Source organism: Eurypyga helias, unplaced genomic scaffold (genome assembly GCF_000690775.1).
Source record: "Eurypyga helias isolate BGI_N326 unplaced genomic scaffold, ASM69077v1 scaffold42394, whole genome shotgun sequence".
Lineage (NCBI taxonomy): Eukaryota > Metazoa > Chordata > Aves > Eurypygiformes > Eurypygidae > Eurypyga > Eurypyga helias.
The window spans coordinates 15,293-15,848 of NW_010245156.1; the positions used below are offsets into that span (position 1 = coordinate 15,293).

At 45.0% G+C, this 556-nt stretch overlaps 1 protein-coding gene across 1 annotated transcript in view; it reads right to left on the bottom strand.

Moving 5' to 3' along the window:
- The window catches only part of BAMBI (BMP and activin membrane-bound inhibitor), a 1,506-nt gene extending 1,284 nt beyond the window's left edge, over window positions 1–222 (bottom strand). The window contains 2 exon segments of the mRNA XM_010149970.1: window positions 1–2; window positions 5–222. The exon segment at window positions 1–2 is cut by the window's left edge and continues 61 nt beyond it. Coding sequence (XP_010148272.1) covers window positions 1–2; window positions 5–176 — 174 coding nt within the window. The 5' untranslated portion in view covers window positions 177–222.
- Between the last annotated feature and the right edge of the window lie 334 nt (window positions 223–556).

A 556-nucleotide genomic window follows, 5' to 3' on the forward strand; every position in this document is an offset into this window, starting at 1 on the left:
TGACAGCATTCCAATGTGGACACGGTGGTGGTGCCAGAGTGGTTTTGTGCTTGTTTGGCTTGGCAGATATCAGCTGTGCTTGCAATAGAGTCCAAGCAGCCATGAGTAAGTGGGGAATGTGTATTCTGAGGATCAAGCAGTCTGGAGAAGCAGGCGCTAAGCTCAGATTTGCACATATAACCGGTTGCAACACAGTGTGCAGCATCACAGTAGCATCTGATTTCACCTAAAAAAATAAAAATTGTGCAAGAAACATAAGAATTTGGTCCTTTAAGGACACCTCACTAGGTAATCTTATCAGTCACAAGCATCACACAACCAAACTCAATGCCTGTTTTGGGGTACTCCTCTAGGCTCTCAATCCATGAGAGCAGGGCTGGTTTCTTCCCATCACTGTACAGTGCCTACCCCTTGTAACCTTAATGCCTGCAAATGCCTTTGGGGCACTTGTTTTAATTACTAGTCTTATAGTCCTTTCAATTAAAACAAGAACATTTCACTAAAACAGAGAGTGGGGGAGGGCAGGGGGGGATGGGGAAGGTCAGTGTCTTTTTTC